Here is a 23,323-nt window from a genome sequence, read left to right on the forward strand (position 1 = left end):
AGAAGGGCTGCTTAAAATGATGGCAGCTGGAGCGTTGCTGCTGCTGCTGGCACCAACAAAGCCCAGCCCCCTTCCTCCTCTAGGCAGGGTGGGGAGAAGCCAGGAGGAGAGAGGGAGGAGGCACCGGCGCTGTGTGAGGGAGAGGGAAAGAACACATAGAATCATAGAGTTGGAAGAGACCACAAGGGCCATCGAGTCCAACCCCCTGCCAAGCAGGAAACACCATCAGAGCACTCCTGACATATGGTTGTCAAGCCTCTGCTTAAAGACCTCCAAAGAAGGAGACTCCACCACACTCCTTGGCAGCAAATTCCACTGTCGCACGCTGGCGATCCACACGCCGATTCCCGGACCATCCGCGGGCCAGATCTAGAAGCCAATTGGGCCTGATCCGGCCTGCAGACCTTACTTTGCTGACCCATGCACTAGAGTATGACAGAATGTTGGCATATATATTAAATAGTCTTTATAAGTACAATATCTGGTTAGGTTTGTTCTGGCGTGTGCCCGACTGCTTCCATTATTGTGGAGCCAGCTGGCGTATAGCTGCTTTCTGTTCCCAATTTCTGTTTCCTGACATCTTGAGACACCTGTGAGTCATCACAAATGTATCTCCTTTTGGGAAAACAAGCTGGATCATGCCTTTCCTCATGTAAAAAGTGGCCCAGTAAAATGTTGGCCTATACTGGACCCCACATGCTGCTTTATATGCTGCTTTTCACTAGCTTGTACTCCTATGAGGGTGGCTGGGTCTGGCGCATGTTTGTCTAAATGCAAAAAGGAATTGTGCAATGCGGAACTACACCCAAATCTCCCTCAATTTAAGGTATATATTGTGACCCCTGTGCTGCACTAAACCATTTATCTTGCTTGAGAAGGAAATGACACATGTTTTAGCTATTGTTCTCAGATTTAAATTGGCAACTACTTCTTGCTTCATTTTCCTCTTAGTGTTTGCAAGATTACAGTTTCAGAGTCTGCTGGATTGCCGAGTCAATGTAAACCAGAGTGTAATTCCTGTTAGCATCCAAGAAGAGAAATCTTAAATCTACATTTGCAACCATGCTAACATTTTCTGAGCACCAGCAGTTTTGTCAGGCACTTTTAAATGGGTGACCCCCAAGGGCCCCCTGTGTGAGCTTCCCCCATCATTGAAAACTAATAGAGAGGGTCTGTTAAAAATCGCTTCTGGTCACAATGTAAGATTAATAGATATGGTGTTGGATTTTAAGAATGACTTGCACGCATTGATGAGTTGTTCAGTTTGTGGCTCCAAGCCAGCATCCTATAGGCTTCTGTTATAATGCTAGTGGTTTCATCCAACCTGCAGCTGTGCTGCAAATACACAGATGCATACTGTGCCGATGTGGTGTTCTAATGTTATGTCAGCACAAGAGATCTCTATGCATGCATGATCTGGTCTACAACATCAACAAAGCTTCTGAAGCCACAGGAACCCACACAATATGGGATATTTCAATTCTGCAGAACTATACATTTTGATGTACACAAATGGTGGGGGGGCGACTAAAAATGTAAAACCAAATTTACATTTTATTCTAGATGTTCATGGGCTATGTGCCTCGGTTTTCTTGTCATTTATTGAGGCCAATTTTGTCAAGTAAATTCTTCATTCATTTTTATTCCAAAAGCAATCTATTAGGTCTGTCACACCTTGTCTATGTTGTAGTCATGTCTGCAACATTTCCCTCTCCTCTCTTAGTTGCAGTGGCGTAGCGTGGGTTGTCAGCGCCCGGGGCAAGGCAACTAATTTGCGCCCCCTAACCCGTGGATTTGTGCCCCCTAACCCGTGGATTTGCGCCCCCTAACCCTAACCCCCAGATGTTGCGCCCGGTGTGGCCGGCCCCCCCTGCACCCCCCACGCTACGCCACTGCTTAGTTGGCAGCAACAACAAAGTTTATGCAAAGAGATTCAGTATTATAATGCAGTGTTTCCCAACCGGTGTTCCGCGGCACACTAGTGTGCCGCGAGACTTTGCCTGGTGTGCCGTGGGAGGGAGGCGGGCTCCATGTGCTTAGAGCAACAGGCTGCCGCCCCAAGCCTCGCGCGCCCGACGGGAGCTCCTGCCGGGTGCGCAAGGCTTGCAGACACTCGCCCGAAGCACGGGGCACCCTCCGGAGGGCTCCGCGTGCTTCGGGCAACAGGCTGCCGCCCCAAGCCTCGCGCGCCCAGCGGGAGCTCCTGCCGGGCGAGCAGGGTTGCAGACACTCGCCCGAAGCACAGGGAGCCCTCCGTAGGGCTCCCTGTGCTTCGGGCAACAGGCTGCCGCCCCAAGCGGCATATAGTCAATATAGGCACAGAGTTAATTTTTTAAACATTTTCTAATGGTGGTGTGCCTCGAGATTTTTTTCATGAAACAAGTGTGCCTTTGCCCAAAAAAGGTTGGGAAACACTGTTATAATGCAACAGGGAACATTGATTGTGCCGCTGCAAAGGGAAAAGGCGATTCATAAAATAGGCATTGGTCTTGAAATATGAAACTGGTCTGAGAATAATTTAAAGATCTACATGCAGATACCATCTCATTTATGAATTCTGCCTCTTTTTATATAAATGTACAGCTAATTGCTCGTGAGGATTCCTCACTAAAAAGTAAACAAAAAAGAGCTGCTATCTTAGCATTTAGTGAGTTTTCTTTAGAGGAAACAAAAGTTTACAATGAATGGGAAACAAAATGGGTAAAGAGTAAAATAATAAACAATGCAAGTTTATCCTAGACTTGTTTGGCAGAGATAAGATTGCTATTAAATTTATCTAGGTTGGCCACATGCAAAAGAGGAGAGAGCTGCTACACCTTTAATGATTGGGTAGAAGAGGGAATTTGAGCAGGTTATCATATAAGTTACACTTGGAGGTTACACACAACTAAGGTAAAGCAGCCCTGTCCTCTTCTGCAGCTAGCCACCCAAGTCCCTCTGTGCTGGCAGGGGGAGAAACTTATGATTTATTTTTATTATTCATTAGTTCTTTTATTTATAACCCTCCTTTCCTCTCCAAGGAGCCCAGGGTGGCAAAGAGATCAACAATAAAAAAGAGCAAAAACATTTTACAACAGTTAAAACACAGACAGGAATGTTATGCTGTGTCAAGCCCAGTGAATATATGGTGGAGTTGCACCATGATTTTGCTGGCGGTGGGTGCATCATCAGCCAGAATACCAATGAAGGTAGGGCACTGTCAACATAAGGAGAAGATGTGGGGCAGAGGAGGAGGGCTAGGGGTGTTGCAGGGAGGGGCAGAGGATAACCATAGGTATAGCCGGGGGGTGGGGCAGCTGCCACCCCTCAAATCAAGTAAATAAATAAAAATACTTTAAAAATAAAATACTGACCAATTGTGTCACAGATCTCTCGGTTCTACTCCCCCCAACATAAAGTCTGCCCCCCAATAAATCCTGGCTACACCCATGAGGTTAACTTAGCTTGCAAATGAGGTAGGCGGAGGACATTCTAATCGTACTGGACCACACTAGATGCTGTCTCTGTCATCCTCCCTAGAAAGAGTCACAGCTCAGAGGTAGAATACTTGTTCTGCATGCAGAAGACACTAGGTTCAATCCTCAGCTTGTCCATGTATGGCTGGGGGAAACCCCAGAGAAACCCTGGCGAGCTACTGCACATGTGGCTCTCAGCAACATTCAAGACATCTTAAAGTGCCTTGCTGTTCTTGTGAGGCACAGAAGAAAACTAACATCAAATGGTGCTTCTTGTGATTCACTCAGACCCTGTGAGGCCAAATGGGCCAGCCCTCTCCCTCCTCACCCTCTAACCTTGCCCAGGGCAGCATGAGCAAGGGCCTCCCAGGGATTGGGCGGTTTGAGCATGGGTGCTCCTCGGACAGCAGCTCCTCTACCCATGCCTGGCCTGACTTGCAAGGGAGGCCCTTTGGCTGTGCTGCTGTCTCTGAGAGGTAAGCGGGGAGCTTATATTTATTTATACCCCACCTTTTTATCCTGACAGTGAATCAGTGTTGGGTTGCTAATGAAAGCACATACATCTGTTTGCGTATTACCGTATTTTTCGCCCCATAGGACGCACCTAGTTTTTTTTGGGGGGGAATAAAGAAAAAAAAGTTTATTTCCCCCCAGGCACGGGGCTGGCACGGGGGAAGCCCGAGCTTCCCCCGACCCCAGCCCCCAGAACAGCCTGCTATCCGCAAGCCTAGGGAGCCGCGCCGGTCTCCCCAGGCTTGCAGAGAGCTGCGTGAAGCCCAGGCGCACTCTTCAGCGCACCCCAGACTTTGGAATGCAGGCAGCTCTGCACAACCGTTGGGAGCCCAGCGCAAAGCCGTGCTGGACTCCCTAGGGTTGCATAGAACTGCACGAAGCCCGGGAGCGCAGGCAGCTCTACGCAACTGTTGGGAGCCCGGCGCAAAGTCACGCCGGTCTCCCAAGGGTGAGCAGAGCTTCCTGAAGCCTGGAGAGCGAGAGGGGTCGGTGCACACTGGTAAATGCTGTTTAACAAATAAACATATTAAATCTATTATTTCTGTATTTAATTATATATACTGTATATTGAACAACATTAACTATTTTGCAAACACTTTAATTTACGAAATGGAAATTTAATTCAATGTGTGACCCTCGGGTTCTGTGTCAAGGTACTCCTGTGGCCCACTTGGTTGGAAAGGCTGGACCGCCCTGGGATAGAACTTTTATTTGGGTTTCCAAGCCACTACTGCTTAAAAGTAAAGAGAAAATAGGCCAACATTTGGGCAACGCTACCACTTAATCACTGAAAACGATCAGAAATGCAGAATTGGATATATACAGTTGGGTTAAGTCAATTCTGCACTCCAGTTATTTAAACATATCATACATCTATCATAGTGGAATTTATATGATCAGCTCACAGGCCATGAACGAAATGGGAAAATGGAAGCAAACACATTGCATTTGCAAGAGCAAGATGCCCATTATGAAAAGGTATGTCCAAAAGATTTTTTAGACACCCTGGGATTTTTCAGACATTTGAGTTTCAGAATATGTAGGCAGTGTTCCTATAAAAATTAGAAGAATTTTAATTCCCTGGCTTGCAAATTTGTTCATGGATTTGGTGTTAGATGTGTATTGAAATTTATTGTTATGGTTAGACCACAATGCTGAATGAGCATGTCTGTAGTCATATGCATGTGGCTTCCTTTTTGCTTTCTAATTGTCCTGTTTTACTTTTGCTCTAATAGATGCCACAGGGTCTCTCATGCTAAAATAAATTGAATACATTGTGTATATCTGGGCATCATATCATTCAAATGTCTGTGGGTGCCATGCAAGTCAATGTAACAGAGTGAAGTAACTATGTGCTCATTGTTTGGAGCTTTAATTTTTTTTACAGTCTTAATGAATGCTGCATTGACATCACCATTAAGACTCTGCAGAAATCAAATAGGGTGGAAGCCAAACAATAATCTGCAGCTTATACTGTAAAACTGTGGAGTAACAGGGAATCATAATGATACTGTCTACTGGCATTCCTCTGCAAAGTTCAGATTTAATTAACATAGGACTGAGCTATGTATTATAGCAGCCATATGGCTAGTGGCTCAAACTAGGGATAGAAAATAACTTTTGATTCTCTCCTAACTCCCCAAACATCCCCAGTTCAGAAATATCCAAACCAAATGTTGGCTCGGTAGAAATTTTTGCCTTGACTTGTAAAGCATTGGCACAGTTTGCCCATTTCTCTTCTTGCCCCTTCTCCATGCTTTAACAAACTTACTGAGCTATGAGGTAGGGTTAAAGGAAAAGAACCATAGATGTTAAAACCAAAGGCTGCTTCTAACGCTGTTCTTGCACTCTACGCTGTCCCCTGACTCATTGACTTGGAAGAATAACAAGATTTCCTAGAATTCAGAACTATTTCTCAATTCCTCGCCCTGCTATGAAGACTTGAGCTTGGTTATCTTCTTCCACTGGCATGCCAATTATTAGGCTGAAGTCCATGAAGACAATGGGTTGTTTCCTATCCTGTGCCAGTGAAGATCCACTGGTGCCACTGGGCTTCTCTTTCCTCTCCTCCCACTGTGCACCACCAAAATCCACTCCCGATGGTCTCACAATCTTTCAAAGCCAATTCTGGGGGTGTGCAGGGTGGCTGGAGGGGACAGGAGAGGAAGAAGTTCTGTTGCACACACTGAACTTCTGCCAATGGAGTTGTAGTGCTGGGCATAGCCCAATAACTCCTTTTATGTATCTAAGCAGTTCCGCCACCTTCATTTGAAAAAATTCAGAGGCACCTGTGTGATTCCAAGTAGGATGCATTGAAAACAAATCTCCCACAAAGTAGTAGCCAATTTAATGCTCTGGTTAAGTCTGCTTAAGACTTCCAATTTGGAAAATATTGTTATAGACTTTGGATGCCAGAGTTTGTGGGTCCAAGACAACCATGTGTCCTAGATTTAGTAAATGTTAGAATTAAGAGAAGGTGCCAGACATTCAATTTAGCATGTTAAAAATAAACCATGTGGTTTTTTTTGTTTTGTTTTCTAAGCCAGGCTGGCTGCCTGGAGAGATGCACCATTAAAAGAGCACAAAAAATCAGTTATGTCCCATTAAGAAGACCATTAACCGAGACTCTCTGGGCTGGACAGAAAATGGAGAAAGCCTCTCCCTGAGATGAGAGAGATAGCAGAGACAAAAGGCCAGAGTTTCAGAAGGGAAGGACAGAATTTGAGCAGGTGATGAGGTAGGCAGAAGGAAAAATAGTTGCATTTTGCAAACAGTTTGACAAGCAAACTTTTTCAGCAGGGGGCCGGTCCACTGTCCACAGACCTTGTGGGGGGCCAGACTATATTTTGGAGGGGGGAAATGAACGAATTCCTGTGCCCCACAAATAACCCAGAGATGCATTTTAAATAAAAGGACACATTCTACTCATGAAAAACATGCTGATTTCAGGACCGTCCATGAGCCAGATTTAGAAGGTGATTGGGCCGGATCCAGCCCCCGGGCCTTAGTTTGCCTACCAATGGAGTAGGGACTCTGTATGATGTCTGAACACCATACGATTTGACAATATCACTTTTTTAGCTGACCACTGTCTCTGAAGACCTCTACTTCTCCCAATGATTTCATTAGTCTCATCCAGGCAGCTACTCCATGACTGAGGAAATCATGTAGGCTATGCTCTCAAATCACACACATGGTGAACGTGACCTGCTTCTCTTCATAATAATAATAATTCATAGTAATAATTAATAATAATAAGTAATAATAACAATAATATAATAATGATAATGATAATGATAATGATAATGATAATGATAATGATAATGATAATAATAATTTATTTATTTATTTATACCACACTCATCTGGCTGGGTTTCCCCAGCCACTGTGGGCAGCTTTCAACAGAATATTAAAATACAATAATCTATTAAACGTTAAAAGCTTCCCTAAACATAGCAAAGAATACAAGACAGAACAGCATACCTGTTGGGCTGCGTAAAACAGTTTCTGCCTCATGCAAGAGTTCCAGAATCTTTTGAAATAACCATGGCACCAACTCCTGAACACATTTTGGAATTAACTGTTGTCTCACAAATTGTAAAGTTTATTCTCTATGGAGGGTCAGGGTCTTTAAAAAATACAAAGCCTAACAAAAAATACCTGTCCAATGTAGCGGTTACTTCTTGCACTATTTGGGTATGACATAGAGTGTCAAATTGACCTATTTTTCTTTTTTTTTCTTTTTTTGAAAATTCTTTTTATTGTTTCATTCCATAAAAGAAATAGAGACTAAAACACAGATAAACAAAAAAGAATATTACACAAACAAATAACAATAAAAAGGAAAATAAAAATAAAAAGAAGATACACAAAATTATAATTTTCACATCAACAAAGTTACCTAATCTTCCCTTTCGAGGCTTCCTTTAGCTTGCCCGAAAATCATTCGAAGTAATAATTTGGGTTACACATTTCTTAGCATATATTGTCAGTGTATCTTTCTCTATCTCCTATTTTCTTTACACATAACTCCTAGTCTATCACAGTGCATCTCTGAATCCCTTTAGCATTGTTTTCCCCTCACTGATAGATTCCAGATAGTCTACGTACTTTCCCCAATCCTTGATGAACTTTTGGTCTCTTATATACCTAACTTTTCCTGTAAGTTTATCCAATTCCGCGTAGTCTAGCAGCTTTGATCTCCACTCCTCCACCGTTGGTGTTTCCTGCTGTTTCCACATCTGGGCTAACACTACCCTTGCAGCTGTGACTGCATAGTATACTAATTTACAATCTTCTTTTTTTATCTCGTGGCCTAGTATCCCTAATAGGAAAATTCCTGATTTCTTTGTGAACGTATATTTTAAGATCTTCTTTAGTTCAATGTAAATTTTTTCCCAAAACTGTTTTACTTTTCCACACTCCCACCACATGTGGTAAAAGGAGCCCTCTTTGTCCTTGCATTTCCAACACTTATTGTCCACCTTATACATTTTCGATAGTTTCATAGGTGTTAGGTACCACCTATAGAACATCTTCATGACATTTTCCTTTATCATTATACACGCCGTAAAATTTAATCCATCCTTCCAAAGTTTTTCCCAGTCCTCAAATAGTATACTATGTCCTACATCCTTTGCCCAGCGGATCATCATGGATTTGACTTCCTCGTCTCCCAAATTCCAATCTAACAGTATTCTATACATTTTAGATATAATTTTCTCTTCATTATTTATAATCTCCGTCTGAAATTTGGACTCTTTCTCTGCATAACCTCTTTCTTTAATATCTTTTCTGAACATCTGACTCACCTGAAGATGGTGTAGCCAATCATAAACATGGTCCTTGACTTGTTCGTATAGTCTAACCTTCCATTTTCCATCTTCTTTAGTTAATAACTGACTGTATGTTGCCCAATTACTTCTCATATTAATAGTCTTTACACTCATTACTTCCGGGGGTGAAAGCCAGTGTGGTGTTTTCGGTTCCAACAAATTTTTATATTTTTCCCATATTTCAATTAGTGGCCCTCTAAAAATATGATTTTCAAATCCCTTATGTACTTTTCTTTTGTTCTGCCATAAATAGGCGTGCCAGCCGAATCTGTTATCGAAGCCCTCCAAATCGAGAAGCTCCCTATTCACTAACTTAACCCAATCTCTTATCCAACAGAGGCAAACTGCCTCATAATATAGTTTCACATCCGGCAGAGCAAACCCCCCCCCCTTTCTTTTATGTCCGTTAATAATTTGAACTGAATCCTAGGTTTTTTTCCCTGCCAGATGTATCGTGAGAGCACTCTTTGCCACTCTTTAAAGATTCGGCTCCCCTTGATTATAGGGATAGTCTGGAATAAGAACATCAGCCGTGGAAGGACATTCATCTTAATTGTATTAATCCTTCCCCAAAATGACAGTTTCAGCCCTCCCCATATTTCCAAATCCTTTCTTATATCCCTCCACACCGGCTCATAATTATTTTTGAATAAATCTATATTTTTAGGTGTTATCCAAATACCGAGATATTTCACTTTTTTAACCACCTCTATTTGTGATTGGAGTTGAATTATTTCTGTTGTCTTTGGGTCTACACTTCAGATACGAAGAAGTGTGCATGCACACGAAAGCTCATACCAAGAACTAACTTAGTTGGTCTTTAAGGTGCTACTGGAAGGATTTTTTTTTTTGTTTTTTCATAAAGGATGGAACGCACTTGCACTATTTTTCACTCTTTTTGCAGCTAGGCTAAAGCAAGCAACTCTTTCTTTCCATTCAGCCCATGCTTCAGGATCATAAAAGCTGAGGAGTCTTGGTGCATGGAACAATTCCATTTTCTTTGTCTGGTTTGGAATCCGTAGGTTTAAAACTTAGACTTCTGACACCATGTCACAGAAGGCTTACAGAGAACACCATTCAGGAAGCTAGACAAGAGCTTCATTGTCTCTTAAACAAGAACAGAACAGCAAGAGGAAACTCCCAACTCTACTCAAAAAGAACATAAGAAGAGCCCTGCAGGATCAGGCCAAAGGTCCATCTAGTCCAACATCCTGTTCTTACAGTGACCAACCAGGTGCCTATAGGAAACCCACAAGCAGAAACTGAGCACAACCTTGCTTTCCCCACCTGCAATCCCCAGCAACTCGTATTCAAAGGCAATTGTGGAAAAAGAAGAGAGCCATTGTGGCTAGTAGCCATTGATAGCCCTATCCTCCATGCGTTTCTCTAACCCTCTTCTGATGTGATCCAAGTTGGGAGCAAATTCAATTGTTTTAACTATGTGTGGTGTGAAGTAGTTTCTTTCATCTGACCTGAATCTTCCAACATTCAGTTTCACTGGATGCCCATAAGCTCTAGCACTATGAAAAACTTTTCTCCATCCACATTCTCCATGCCATGCATAATTTTGTAAACTTTTTATTATGTCACCTCTTTCTTGTGTTTTCTCTAAACTAAAAAGTACCAAACACTGCAACCTTTCCTCACAGGGGAGTCGCACCACCCCTTTGATCAAGTTGGTTGCCCTTTTCTGAACCTTTTCCAACTCAACAATATCCTTTTTGAGGTGAGGCAACCAGAACTGTAGACCACGCATGTCCAAAGTCCGTTTCAGGGGCCTAATCTGGTCCCCGTGGCAGTATATGGCCTGGGGTAAAATCCTAAAAAAGTTCAGCAACTTCAATCCTAAAGCTCAACAACTTTGGTCAGGCCTCACGCATGTTCACTTAATCAAATCTGGCACTCATTGAAAAAAGTTTGGGCACTCCTGCATGTAGACAGTATTCCAAATGTGGCTGCACTACAGATTTGTATAGCAGCATTAGGATAGTGGCAGTTTTAATTTCAATTCCTTTCCTAATAATCCTTACCATGGAATCTGCCCTTATCACAGCTGATGCACACTGGGTCAACATCTTCATAGAACTACCCACTACAACCCCAAGGACTCATTCCTGGTCAAGACACACCAAGTTCAGACCCCATAAGCTTATGTGTGGAATTAGGATTCATTGCCTCAACATGTATCACTTTGCACATGTTTGCAATTGCATTTTATCACCTATCCACTCAGCCTATCTTTAATAATGATTTCCAGACATTTTTGCCAGAACAGACATTAAGCTAACTGGACTGTAATTTCTACCCCCCCTCCAACCTTAAAAAAACCAAAACAAAACTAGTGTTACATTAACTACTGTCCAGTCCTCACATATGTAGGATGATCTCAGGAACAAATACAATTAAGTTCAGTGCCACCTAGTAACTAAACTATAAGTAATATTAGACAATTGTAGGCGCCGAGGGCCTTCTGGCGGTTCCCTCACTGTGAGAAGTGAGGTTACAGGGAACTAAGCAGAGGGCCTTCTCAGCAGTGGCGCCTGCCCTGTGAAACACCCTCCCATGAGATGTCAAGGAAATAAGCAACTATCTGACTTTTAAAAGACATCTGAAGGCAGCCCAGTTTAGGGATGTTTTTAATGTTTAATGATGTATTGTGTTTTTAATATTTGGTTGGGAGCCGCCCAGAGTGGCTGGGGAAACCCAGTCAGATGGGCAGGGTACAACTAAATTATTATTATTATTAAACACATTGCTTCTCTGTTCCCAATATTTCTATCCCACATTACTATAAAAACAACTGAGAGTATTGGAGCCACCCCAGTGGAGGGCGAGGAATCCACTGCCACAATCAGGTGACAACAAAAACATTAAATACTATTGTAACAAAGAATTCCTAAGTAACACAGTCAAATAGAAAGAATTCTTGCACCTTTTTCTTTTTTAAAAAATCACCTCTTGAACATCTCTGGTCAGTGACCATAATAAACAGATTCATTCATTCACCTCTTGAACCCTACTGGGTGCTAAAATAGATGACCAATTGCCATTCACTTGCCCTGAATCCATATGGTACCCTTCTCAGAAGATGTCCACTTCTGAAAACTGCTGGCATTTACTTGGCATCAACTCCATCAAGCAGCTGTCCAACTGGGGCAAAGACGTACGTGCGCCTTGACAGTGAAGGAAGGTGTGGATGGTCATGGTTTCCCTAAGGCAGCTTTTGCAATTTTAACTATGAAGCATGCCAGCATTGCTAAGATCAGCAAAAATTAAAAGGTGCACATTCTGCTTGTTCTGAAAATAGTTTTACATTATTTAATGTTGTTAAAAGATCTTTTTGTTCAATACTGACCACTAGGGGTGGGCTTTCCCTGCCTTAACTTTAGCAATCCTTTGTTTTATGTTGTATTTCAATTGCTTTTAAAATGCAGATATATTGTTCTAAGTGGAGAGCCAGAAAGCAGCATCAAGAAAGAACAGAGAAATCTGGTCCACCCCAACACAGAAAATTTCAGTGTTCCCACTTCCTTTAGCTCTTAATTCCCCTTAAACATCCCCCCCTCATCTTGAAGGTTCACTTCTCTCTTGGAAGAATAGTTTCTTCTCAGAGGAAATGCAGTACTGCATTGTCTGAATGCAGGTACTTATCAAGGCTGCCAGCTTATAAAAGTAAAGGTAAAGGGACCCCTGACCATTAGGTCCAGTCGTGACTGACTCTGGGGTTGCGGTGCTCATCTCGCTTTATTGGCCAAGGGAGCCGGCGTACAGCTTCCAGGTCATGTGGCCAGCATGACTAAGCCGCTTCTGGAGAACCAGAGCAGCACACAGAACCAGAGCAGCACACAGTACCTATTTATCTACTTGCACTTTGACGTGCTTTCGAACTACTAGGTTGGCAGGAGCAGGGACCGAGCAACGGGAGCTCACCCCATCGTGGGGATTCGAACCACTGACCTTCTGACTGGCAAGTACTAGGCTCTGTGGTTTAACTCACAGCTAATAGAGACCAGCAAAATAAAATCCATTTTCAAACAGTGCGACCATGAGCAAGGAACACCTCCATAGAATCAAACACAGTTCCTTAGCAAAACTCTCAGTTGCAGTAATTGGGATCAAGAGAGAGGAATTGGAAAAGCAGAGCAGAAAACCTTTTTAAAGCCACAACCCTGTTTAAGATACAATGATACCTCGGGTTACAGACACTTCAGGTTACAGACTCCGCTAACCCAGAAATAGTACCTCGGGTTAAGAACTTTGCTTCAGGATGAGAACAGAATTCACCCGGCAGCGCGGTGGTGGTGGGAGGCCCCATTAGTTAAAGTGGTACCTCAGGTTAAGAACAGTTTCAGGTTAAGAACGGACCTCCAGAATAAATTAAGTTCTTAACCCGAGGTACCACTGTACACTTATCTTTACCTGGGAGAAAGTTCAACTGAACTTGCTGAGGCATGTACTGGCATGTCAGTAGGCATGTACTGGCATGTCTTGTCCAGCTGCAATCCTGTGCATACTCTACTTGGGTCCTTACTCAGTAGGACTTGCTCCTGGGCTTTGTGCTGTAAATTTTTTATGCCGTTTATGCTAATGTGTGTGAAACTGGGTCTTAGCAATCTTTACAATCTCTTGTACCAGCTTACACTAGTTGCAAAATGAACAGATGCACCACTGGCTTCAAAGACTGACATGACCCAAAAGGATGGAGATGCTGCCTGCCACTGGACTCGGAAGGCTTCCAAATTCCACAGAAGTCTTATTTATTTCCACCTGAAGCACAAACCTACCTTAGCCTTACCATGCACAAATAAGAGAGGTCTTGAGGGGACAGCTATCTGTAGACAGGCTAAAACTGCAGCACCGTGGGAACATACGGAGTGGTTAAAAGTCTGGAAGCAGGACTGGGGAGAACTCAGTTCAGCTCTCCACTGGGCCATGAAGCTCACTGGGTGACCTTGGGCCACTCCCAGCCTCCCAGCCTAACCTACCTCACAAGATTGTTGTGAGGATTACTTGGGGGCAGGGTAGGAGAACTACCCTGAGCTCCTTGGAAGGAGGGTGGAATAAAATGAGTAAGAGACCACACCTTTAGGGAAACAGTTGTAAAACTGAGAAAATGGTTTCCCCATGGGGTCTACTTCGTTGGTTCTAACGTTCCCCAACACCACCTTCCACCCTTCAGCTGGAAAGTGAAATTATTTTTGATAAACAGATGAAGTGAGAGCTGGACCATAAAGAAGGCTGATCGCCGAAGAATTGATGCTTTTGAATTATGGTGCTGGAGGAGACTCTTGAGAGTCCCATGGACTGCAAGAAGATCAAACGCATCCATTCTTAAGGAAATTAGCCCTGAGTGCTCACTGGAAGGACGGATCCTGAAGCTGAGGCTCCAATACTTTGGCCACCTCATGAGAAGAGAAGACTCCCTGGAAAGGACCCTGATGTTGGGAAAGATTGAGGGCACAAGAAGAAGGGGACGACAGAGGACAAGATGGTTGGACAGTATTCTCGAAGCTACAAACATGAGTCTGACCAAACTGCGGGAGGCAGTGGAAGACAGGCGTGCCTGGCATGCTCTGGTCCATGGGGTCACGAAGAGTCGGACACGACTAAACGACTAAACAACAAACAAATGAAACCATTTTTTTAAAAAATCACACAGTTTTTCCCTTGTCCTAAGACTCTTGCACCAGCAACGTCACTAGCAAATTCCGCAGCAATGAGCCCAAGAGGGAAAGAGAGAGAGAAAACTATCTTTTGGAACTTGGAACATCGAGCATTTGGTCAGACGCCGGTGAAGTTAAGACCGTGCCGGGTATTATTATTTTTTGGTTACCTCAAATCTACTGAGACTCGAGCTCTTGGAGCGAGACTTCTTGCGGAGGTAGACCGAGAAGAACCTGCGCACTGTGAACTTCTTCATGCTCATTTCCATTGCCCCGGCGTCTGGAAGGGCAGCAGGCAGCGAGGCGACCGAGGAGCCGCAGTGGCCGCGCGCTGCTAGGGCAGCCCGGCACACTCCCGCGTTAGATCCATCCGAGGAGGAGAAGCGGCGGGCGAGCCTTCCTCACTTGGGCAGCCAGGAGAAGGGAGCTCCCTTCGGGGATTCATCCAGTCCCGGGGAGAGAGAGAGACAGAGAGCTAAGCCCCTCCGAGGCGCATCTCCAGAAGCGCCCCCGCCGCCCGCGGCTCGCTGCCCGGAGCAGATGAAGCGCCTTTTTCGCTCCGCCTCCGCCGCCGGTGTTTACATTTCCTCGCTGCAACTGCCAGCCCAACTCGCTGCCTCTTCGCGCCCCTCCCTCGCCTTCGGTCCCTCTACTACGTCCAATCGGAGCCGGGCTCTTGCTGCCCGCATTATAAGCTCCAAATCCCCAGCCCTTGCAGATGGGAGATAAATATTAAATGTGCCTATTAGTTGTCCTCTTGGTTAAAGCAGGTCTTTTGTCAATTTCCTGGCTCTCCCGGATCGCGCGGTGGAAGCAGGCGCCCTGCTGCACTCCCGCCCTAAGCTGCTTGCAAACTGCAGCAGAGCGAGGGAGAGCTATAATTATCCTGGTCCGATTTGGGAAGAGATGAGCTGCTCGACAAAGGAGATTCTCCTGGGAGATTTCTCCTGTCAGTCAGTCAGTCAATCAGTCAGTCAGTCAGTCAGTCACATCAGGCTGCTGCAGAAGAGATGCAGCTTCCCAAGCCTTTATTTCTAACTGCTGTTGTGAATGTCTTTCCTCCTTTATGACTTTTCTAGAGTTTCAACCAACCCCGCCCCCACAAAGGGAAAAAAATGGTTCAGTTTTAGAGAGAACACTCAAGACCTTGAAACATCAGATTTCTTCATTTGCCTTGCTACAGAACTAAAAGATTCCATCTGATCTCTACATACAAGCTCACATTCCAGTACTCACCAGCTGCATACCACCACCTTGACTTTTCAGAACCACAGTTTCACCTTAAATGCACTTAGAGGCACTTAAAAGCCATCCTCTTTAATCATCCCGATAGTCTGCATGGCAGTGATATTAAAGGGATGTTAAAAATGCAAAGGAGTGCCCAAAGGGTTTGGGTGGAAGAGCAACACTTGGGGGGCCAGCTGACATTTGCATCCGAAGGACCAAGCTCTGAAATGAGTCACGTACATAAATTATAAAACATTGCTGCTATTATGTTCTTGCGACATTAAATGTCTAAATGAGCACTGGTATCACCAAAGAGCTGTTGCTGTTGCAAAGAAGGGGACCCTGTGGCCCTCCAGATGTCCTTGGATTTTAATTTACACCCTCTCCGACCACTGGTCGTGCTGGCTGAGGCTCATGGGAGTTGGATTCTGCAGGGCCACAGTTTCCATAATCCAGCAGTAACAGTTGCCAAAATGGCCACTCCACGGAATGGGGAACTTGAAGGTTTCTTTTTCTTCTTCTGGAAGCCTATGCTGGCAATTTCTCATGGGAAAATTTCTGTCTATCTTAGCTGAAGGGGTAGGGAATTTCTTTAATGTTTTAAAATTTCCAAAGTTCTTCCCCACATTTGTTCCACCAAACTACTATTGCACCTCCCTCTTGCTAATATTCTGTCTCCAGGCTAAAAGGTTACAATATGGAGATGCCTCCTTCCCACAGTGACACTGAATTTCTCTGGTGACTTATTCATGACTCACTTGGGATGGTCAGATACATGTAGATGACAACACAATGCTGAAGATAGTTCCCAGAGGCCACTGCCACCAATCATTCAGACTTAAAGAGAGGAATCTATCGTGTGTGAAAGTTGCTAATTATGTCTTATGACACCTATAGGCACTCCTCTCTGTTGTCTCAGCTGATTATGCTGGTCAACTGCCATTTGCCACCCAGCCAGAAATATGAGAAAAGACAGAAAGATATTTTAAGTTCTAGTCTCATGAAACCCCAATACAACTCCCACTTCTTGTCCATCATATTCATGCACCACTTACTGTACTAGAATGTGTACACACAAGAAATATCCTCACATATCCTCAGCATCTTCTTGGGTCAATTCCTGATTACTTCACTTGAGGGCATGGTTTGGACAACAGCATGTGTCCATCCTGTCTTAGAATCATGAGATTGTAGAGTCATCTACAGGGGTCATCTAGGTTAACCCCCTGCAATACAGGAATCACAACTAAGTCTTGTTAAAGAATTCCTGGACAAACTGGTTCCAGCTATTGAAACAGTAGTTTTAATGCCTCTCTGTGGTCAGAAAGGCACTACAGTCTTTGCTCCCATACAATTTAAAACCGTCCATTGTTTTGCAATTATTATTATTATTAATGTACACTTTTGAAGCTGCTGCTACTATTATTTTGATCCGGCAAATCTTGTGTGATTTATGACTGAATACAAGTATAATACCAAAAAATGGAAATTGTAAATTTGAAGATTTTGCCTATGCAGGAGGATGAAGACTGTTTTATATCCCAGCAAAAGTCCTACACAGACTTTATTTGCAGACAGTAAAATATACCCAAGGCATATCTGATGGGGTTCCAATCAACAGGGTTCCAATAAACAGGGACAAGCCAAAAATAAATTAAATTGGAAATTGCTTCAGTGTAGTTACAGACAAACAATGATTGGAGCAATTTACATTGTAAAAAACTGAGATTAGGGATTCGTGTTAGTAACTAATTAATTGACTCCCCTCAGAGGAACTTCTACCACCACAGAAGGAGAAGGGAGAGAAATCAATAAATGGATATGCATAAAGAGAGATATTGGGGGGGGGGGTCAGGGGTAAATAACATGCTGGCAATTTTAGTACAGAGCAGTGTGGCTTCTGGGGAACAGCTACTGCTTGGTGACAGAGCATGTACTTGGCATATAGAAAGTTCAGTCCCTAGCATCTCCAGGTAGGACTTGGAAAGATCTATCTGAAATTCAGGAAAGCTCTTTAAAGCCAGTGTTGAAGATACTGGGCTAGATTAAGGTTACCAGATTTTTTTCAATGAACCCAGGGACACTTTTCAACTTCAATGGATTTTGTATGGGGACTGATTTGTAAATCTGGGGACTGTCCCTGGGAAATGGGGATGTCTGGTAAGCTTAGGCTAGATGGACCTGTGGCAGGGTTCAGCATAAGTAGCTTCTGATATCCCTATAAAGATTTTTGATTACAATTCATCAAAATCATTAGAAGACAACCACTGCAAGTGCCTGTGCAATAGAATCCAGGAAGTTTGTATTCAGCAATAAACAACTTACAGCACAATATGATGAACGATGCCTTTCTCAAGATTGTGCAGCAGAAGACAATTTGTTTAGTAGTCCCGGAACAGTGCTGACCCCTGCAAGTCAATGGGCAGCATCCAGCAATAGCTTCAGCGTATGGTCATTTAGCTCAGCCTGGTACAATATGCCATGGAGAGCTTACTTTTGCATCACAACTCCATTGTTAAAGTAGAGTCCTGTTTTCAATAGGAAAATTGTTCTGGGAATTCTCCTACCTCTGCTGAAGCCTTCAATGTAATGTGGGATTTAAGATTCCTAATAAAAGTGACCTCAGGATGACCATTCCAGATGGGCGATTGTTTCTAAAGTAAACTAATGAAAAACTCCAGAGCTACAGGCTGACCAGTTTTATGTTTCTCCAGGCAGAATAGGGGGAAATCAAAGATAATGCCTGCAAAACAAAACAGGAGCTTTCGTTGATTTGTTTTCACTTGGAATAAGACATGTATGTTCAAGGAAGTTCTCATCTTTGGAGAATGTCACAACTCCATTGATTGGCACCACACCCTGTCTCCATGGCTGATGTCAAGGGTTGAAATCAATTACAGGGTGAGGGGAAGCTGATTAGCAAAAGTTGTTGAATGGTAACTTTTTCCATCAAAAATATTGGGTGTAGTCTTAACCAATCAGGAAAATATTGGCTATAGAGACTACCATTTGATGGATAGCTATAATTAATAACGCTATTAATAAACCACCAGGTGCAAATCTTCTAATAAATAAAACTTCTTAGCATTTTATCTGGTGGTGTTTGCAAGGGTCTGTACAGTCACATGTGATATTACTATTAAGGAACAGAATGGAAAAATAGAGAACAACTTCCTGATGGAACAAAACCTAGAAGAGCCATAAGCAATTTTAAGATCTTACTGAACTAGAAAACATGGCTAAAAATGATAGAAAGCACACACACATGGGAGTGTGTACAATGCAGTAGAAAGAAGCAGAAGGAAATGCCATTCTATAGTGCATTATTTGAACCTGTTTCCACAATTAGACTGAGGCTCAGATGTGCTCATGAGTATCTGTAGTGTCAGAGGAGAAAAGAGGAGAGCCAGAAGACCTAGAGTGGCATGGCCAGTATGGAAACATGTCAGGTTTGCTCCTTCTAGGCATGCCCCAGTCCTAGGCAGATATCCACTGTGTGCCCAAAGGCACACTTAAGACTCTGTACACATGACATATTTTTCTTGGGGGAAAATGGAAACTATTTGTTTTTTCTATGTAGTCCATAAATAATATAGATCTATTACATATTTTTTGCCCTTGAGAAGCACTTAATGACAAACGGGTTTCATCCCCAAAATAAAACCTTATCGCAGATCAATTCTACATTGCCCTGCAGTGTGTCCATCTGAAAGCAGATGTATGTGGTCCTGGCAATGGAGGGGTGTATCCACACCTGCCCAATAACATTGTTGTTGGACAAACACCAAGATCACAAACGGAGGGCTTTCAAATGTGTGATCAAATAAAGGGAAGCGTTTTCAAACACATACCAAGCAACCATGCCCAACTACTTGTCAGGCGAGCAAGATCTACAATCAATCTAGATTGAACAAAGCATGCTGAGGACGAGCATGAATTATTATGGGTTGCAGGGGGAAAATCTCCCTCTGCTACAAGCAGAGAAGGGTGCACATAACTTAAGAGAGGGCTCTGGCTGAGAACTGCATTGCTATAGTACAAGGAGTGACTACAAGAAGGAGGGAGGGTCTTTTCAGTACTGTCCTAGCAAAGAAAGAGGGTGGGTGATTTAACTTTTGGATATCTATATTTTATCATCTTTACTCTGTTTAAGTGCCTTTGTTATATTGATGTAAGTTGCCTTGAGATGTTTGTGATTTAAGGCAAGGAATAACAATTGGCTCTCAGGATTCAAAAGTGGAGAGACTCATGTTACCTACTCAGAGATCATACGCAAAAAAATTGATGTAACAACAATTTATTGAATTTATATCCCACCCTTCCTCTCCATAATGCCATATAGACTCTCCATACACATTCAGGAGCCTGTGAAAAGCAGATCCCCAATGGCTCAGAGAGTACATAGCTGATAGTTTGCTATTGCAGGAATAACATGCATTGCTTTCCCAGCCTCTTAAAAAACAAAATGCCCTAAATTAAACTTTAAAGGGATATTTAAAAGCCACTTTCCACCCACATAAGCCTTACCTTAAGCATTTTTGGGCAGATGATAACAAGAACACAAATTTACCTGTTTGATTATTATTAAGCATTAAAAATTATCCTACCCACAGTGCATTAGAGTTTAGGCCACAATCAGTTCCAAGTATTCATGCATAATATTGTATTGTACATGGTACAGCCTAAGAGACAGGACACACAAAAAAGAGATGGGATGGGAAGAGAAGAGGCAGATACTTATTTGTAAGTCATCTGTAGGCTGAGGCTCACTTATCAGAGAGGTTATAAGGAACAATTCTTTAGGGAAACAGATGCTGATACCACAGGTGATATTTTAGCAGAGCCCTAGCAGATCAGACCAAATGCCCATCTAATTCAGCATCCTGTTCTCACAGTGGCCAACCTGAAACACTTTCCATATGTGATTTCCAACAACGAATGAATATTCAGAGGCATGCAGCTTCTGATACCTGAGTAGCCATTGATAGTCTTATTTGCCACAAATTTGTTTATTTTTTTTTCATGCCATCCAAGTTGCTGGCCATCACTATTCATGCTACGTAGTTACTGCAGATAAATCACTTGTGGAGGCAGCCCTTAGGCGTATCCGTATTTCCGTTTTGGTTACACAGAGTGCCTCGCTCATAAAACTGTCAGTTTGATATATACTGTAGATGCAGTAACTACTACGTTAGAAGTGCCCACATGCAGATCCTTATTCTGCTCTGTAATGCACCTGCCAGACTGGCACCACACCAAGGAGTAGGAACATCATATTCACTTACTTAAGATCTTTCCCCCTATTATTTATGGATTGGAACCTAAGACAACTTGATTCAAAGCAGTTCACAAAAGGAAATGCCCCATCCTGGCCCCAGCATCCATTTGTATGTCCTGCTCCCCATCCCCTCTAAAAAAAAAAAAAGGTGACAAAAGAGAATTCAGATTTCAATAAAATTTACACATGCTAATTTACATGTGTAAATTCAGACTAAAATTTAAATAGAAAATCATACAACTCACAATCATGGGGAAACCTGTGACCCATGCTTAGTCTGCTGTGCCTGTTTAGTGTGCTGTCAGGGTGCTACCTGTTAATGGGCAACATCCAGCCCCCTGGGTCTCCCTCCTTAAGGTTCATTAAACTGGACTTGGACCAGACAGCAGGAGCAGCTTACCTGGTGGGATGGAGCTGCAGCACTAGCCTCCCAGAAGAGGTGACAGTGAGCATGGGGCTACACAGGTGTGCTGGCAGGTGCACTGGATTGGCTCTGCTGGTCCACCCTGACTTTGTCTCCCACTCCCTGATTTCACTTCCAGGGGAGTGCATTGCTGCTGCTTGGCAACACGTCAAATATAGGATGACTTCAAATAATGGGCTGTCCTTTGAAATGTAGGCTCGAGGGGGGCCACTAGGGGGCGCATTGGAAGATGGCCGACAATACCATCTCTTCAACCCACACGGGGTAATTAAGAGGCTGTTATGGGAGTAGGCAGCCTCTCTTGTTGCCCCAAGGAAATGGGGAACACTGCCCTTGCCTGCTGTGCCCATAAATCACCCCCTAATTCAAAAGAAGGGGGTGAGGGCCCTAGGCAGAATGCCCCCGTGTGGACCTCGGCTCTCCTGGACGCTGTCTCTGATCGCACACTAGTTGCAGCAATTTGGGATAATTAATTACAAAAGAAGCAAATGCACATATTTCAAGTGAAGAAGGGGAGTGAAGTCTGCTAATTTAAGTGACCTCTGTGAAAGAAGACGACAGGATGGAGAAACAGGAATATTTTACGATGAAGATACACCAAAGGCTGGGTATGTTGACAACGGGGCTGAATGGGGGGGGGGACCTTTTTTACTTTCCTTCTATGTGATTTACAAGAACCCCTCCTCATTAGAATCGTCTGTTGAACTGACCCAAGCAGGATGATTAAGGTCTGTGTGGAGATAAACTTTAACCAAAAGTATGCTTTATGGAGACCGAGAAGCAATAAGAGCTTTTGGGAATGGCGCAGCAATTAATTCGGAGTCGCCATCTTGCCAAAGGATTTATAGCCGGGAGGAAGAACGGACTTGTTTTCAGACTGCATTCCTAGTGAATCTCCTCAGAGGTTTTGAGAAAGGAGGCAGATTGGTGAAGATTAATGACGCTAAGACTGTTTTGATGTATGGAAGTGATGTTATATGGAAAACGTCTGGATATGGCTACTGGATAAAAAAAAAAAATCCATGCAGGATTACAAACTGTTCTAACCAGCTTGCGGAGACTATCAGAGGTCACAAAGAGAAAGGAAAAATATATGAAAATAACAACAAGAGATGTGGAAAAATAATAAGAAAGGACTGGATAGTACTGTGAACATCATAAGGTTAGATTTGTGGACATTAAAACAGCAGTAAGAAGCAAGAAGTTGATTGGATCCCTTCGGAACTTGAAATATGGGTACCCCCAACAAAAATTTAAAATTCGGCTATGTAATTTGGAATTTATGTAATTTGGTTTGATTTGATGTGATTGGTCGGTTAATAAAAAATTATTCATAAAAGAAATGTAGGCTCGAAAGATGGGGGACACTCTTCAACACTGGGGCACTAGAGACTGCTGGAGGCAGGGGAGTCAACTGACCCAAATCAGGCTTGGCTTCTAAGATCAATGTTAATGTATGGAATTGCATCCCCTCCCTCCGGTCTCCTCCTCATCTGAGACTTGAAGGAGAATTATCTTCTTTTGGGATATATGCGGTCTTAATTATCAAATATTAGTAATATATTTGGTGATTTTAAAAAACCACCTTCATCCATCTGTCCTTAGATAGAATCACTGTAGGGAAAAAAAAAACATGTTCTGACAATCTGGGGTTCTAAATGGGTAGATTTTAAAAGGGATTGTGGTAGTTGAAATCCAATCAGTCAACAGTCTCCATACCCATCTCATGTAACCATGATAACCATATATGCTCCAATTTATTCAATTTATCACAGACCTATTTCTGTCCACTTAGAAAGGACTTATATATATATTTTTTTGATTAAATAAAGACGCAGAGGAGATTTCAACATCTGCTGCATGTCTGCCTCATCCTCCAACTAGCTGGAGAAATAGATTGGAAAGAATATAGAGCAGAATATTAAAAA

General features: G+C 43.1%; 1 protein-coding gene across 5 annotated transcripts in view; it reads right to left on the minus strand.

Moving 5' to 3' along the window:
* RPS6KA2 (ribosomal protein S6 kinase A2) overlaps window positions 1–23,323 on the minus strand; it is a 188,590-nt gene that overhangs the window by 103,168 nt on the left and 62,099 nt on the right. The window contains exon 1 of one of the 5 annotated variants that reach the window (XM_083732337.1): window positions 14,637–15,416. The exons of the other annotated variants lie outside the window; for them this stretch is intronic. Coding sequence (XP_083588463.1) covers window positions 14,637–14,735 — 99 coding nt within the window. The 5' untranslated portion in view covers window positions 14,736–15,416. Of the gene's footprint in view, window positions 1–14,636; window positions 15,417–23,323 lie in introns of those variants that run through there. 5 annotated transcript variants of the gene reach the window in all.

This window comes from Podarcis gaigeae, assembly GCF_964106915.1.
Source record: "Podarcis gaigeae genome assembly, chromosome: 3".
Taxonomy (NCBI): Eukaryota; Metazoa; Chordata; class Lepidosauria; order Squamata; family Lacertidae; genus Podarcis; species Podarcis gaigeae.